General features: G+C 44.0%; 1 protein-coding gene across 1 annotated transcript in view; it reads left to right on the top strand.

Moving 5' to 3' along the window:
* The window catches only part of LOC143110288 (glutamate receptor ionotropic, kainate 2-like), a 64,687-nt gene that overhangs the window by 9,984 nt on the left and 52,203 nt on the right, over positions 1 to 2,500 (top strand). Inside the window, exon 2 of the mRNA XM_076273175.1 lies at positions 2,473 to 2,500. This exon is cut by the window's right edge and continues 140 nt beyond it. Coding sequence (XP_076129290.1) covers positions 2,473 to 2,500 — 28 coding nt within the window. The remainder of the gene's footprint in view (positions 1 to 2,472) is intronic.

Below are 2,500 nucleotides of genomic sequence, written 5' to 3'. Positions count from 1 at the left end.
CTAATTGTGAAAATATCACACTATTTTAACTTTTTTTAAAAAACGAAATTGCTCCTTTCATTTCATAAACAGACTACAACTAGAAGTCACGTGACTTTGCCCTTTGACGTTAACTCACCGTAGCATGGTTTGTTTATTAGCCTGGTTAGCGTTGTCACTTTATTTTACTGTCTATGCACTTAACACTACCAGAACCTCATGTGAGAAGTTACAAGTTACCCCAACATAAAGGCAATTACCACGCGATTTACATAGCTTTCTGTCATTACGAAATCATTTAATTTAAGCCATAGGTTTTGGCCCTATTTGTATGTGTATCCAAAGGCTGCTGAAGCGCAGGGGAAGTTTTTTCCCCTCGTTTCAGTGATTGGTAGCCTACATCATCTGGGTGATGGCTTCGAGTAGCATTTTTTCCACTCACATACCCAACAACTGCTGAACAACGCCGACAAACAGTTTCATCTTATCCACCACTCTTTCGCCTGTACTAACGTTACTGTAACTGAAGTTTTCAAACTTGCGCTCTTAAAGAGACCAGCGGATCCTCTAACTCTTGTGGGTCTAACGTTAGTGCTGCTAATGACTGACGGACTCGACCGACGACCTGACAAAAAAAAAACATAGGCGCCAATCAGAGCTAAGGCGAGGCTACAGATTAGCATTAGGTGTCGCTAAAGAACTCCCGTAACTCTCGCTGCTTAACAGTAATTGCGCATGACATTAATTAATCCGCACACGAGTTTTATGTATTTTTATACCGTGTATTCTCCGTGTAAATTCATGCACCGAACCGTGACGCCCGTACCGTTTCGGTTCAATACGAATACATGAACCGTTACACCCCTAGTGTGTGTGTGTGTGTATGTGTGCATGCAGACAAGCACATATGTGTGTGTGTGTGTGTGTGTGTGTGTGTGTGTGCGTGCGTGCGTGCGTGCGTGTGTGTATGTGTGTGTGCGTGCATGCGTGCGTGCGTGTGTGTGTATGTGTGCACGTGCTTGTGTGTGTTTGGCTATAATCTCAGGGGAGCATCTTTGTGTCACTTCTACATGAAGAACAGTGTGGATGCACAGCAGGAGATCAGGACAAGAAAAGTCAGACACAAAGAGAGATCGAGAGAGAGAGAGAGAGGGAAAAAGAGAAAGAGAGAGAGAGAGAGAGTGAGAGGGGGAGGGAAAGATAGAAACAGATGCTGTGTGCATCCTAATGTCTTAATAGTCCTTTACCTGGTTTGTGTGTGTGTGTGTGTGTGTGTGTGTGTGTGTGTGTGTGTGTGTGTGTGTGTGTGTGTGCAACGCACACAGAGCCTCGTCCCCACTTAAGACTACATAGACCACCAACCTAGTATGTGGTGCTCATCAATATATATATAGTATATTTAGGAGTTTAAATAGCAGCGCCAGCAGCGAGGGTGTAATTGAACTGGAGAGTGGAACAGGCCTCCTGTCAGGACTGGTCATAAGCCTGTCAAAACTGTCTTGTAACTGCCAGATTTGTATCACCAACCGCTGCCAACACTTCATCAGGGTTTTATCTCGATGTTTCCTGACTGAAGTGACTAACTGAAGTCCCGTCTATCTGTCTCCTGAGACGAGAAATGAGAGACGGTTCTCACTGGGTAGCCATAAACACTATATGATGAGGTATTAAATGCAGTGTTTGTGCATGTGTGTGTGTATGTGTATGTGTGTGACAGTCTGTGTGCCTGTGTGTGGGTGTCTGTGTTTGGATGTGTGTGTCTGTGTGTTTTTAAGAGAAAGATATATATATATATAGAGAGAGAGTGTGTGGATATGTGTGTTCTACTCCTCTACCTCCTCTCTCATAGCAGAGGGTGTCAGCCAAGGACATCATTTATTTCCTCTTCTTTTTTTTAAACAGTGACACAATCTTGCTCATTTGATCTGAACAGTGTAGCGATGTGCAGAATTGTGACCTTTCTGATTGACATTTACATTAAACAGATCCCCTCATTCAGGATGGATCCTGTAGTTCCTGGGAGGTGAACTCCTGACCTCTTCCCTCATTAGTGATGGCGTTCTCTTCTGTCTGAGGAACCGGGACATAGATGTCTAAATGTGATTCTCCATCAAGGAACAGCCTTTTATTTTCACCGCAGGATAATGGGTTATTTTAATCTCCACTCATGTGAATACTCTCCTGGGCTGTCATGCAGGAGGGGTCTTTTATTTGTGTGTGTGTGTGTGTGTGTGTGTGTGTGTGTGTGTGTGTGAAGTTGGTCACATGTTCTTTGACAAATGCTAATGGGAAAGTATTTTTTCTGTGTGTGTGTTCACGTGTGTGTGTGTTCACGTGTGTGTGTTTGTGTGTGTGTGTGTGTGTGTGTGTGTGTGTGTGTTCACGTGTGTGTGTGTGTGTGTGTGTGTGTGTGTGTGTTCACGTGTGTGTGTGTTCACGTGTGTGTGTTTGTGTGTATGTGTGTGTGTGTGTGTGTGTGTGTGTGTGTTGCAGGAGGGATCTTTGAATCAATAGAGAGCGG

This window comes from Alosa pseudoharengus, unplaced genomic scaffold, assembly GCF_046254945.1.
Source record: "Alosa pseudoharengus isolate Yale_2024_CS ecotype anadromous, Long Island Sound unplaced genomic scaffold, YU_APseudo_1.1 YU_APseudo_1.1_scf_7, whole genome shotgun sequence".
NCBI lineage: Eukaryota > Metazoa > Chordata > Actinopteri > Clupeiformes > Clupeidae > Alosa > Alosa pseudoharengus.
Note: the sequence above shows the minus strand (reverse complement) of the source record. Positions and strands in the feature narration are given on the sequence as shown.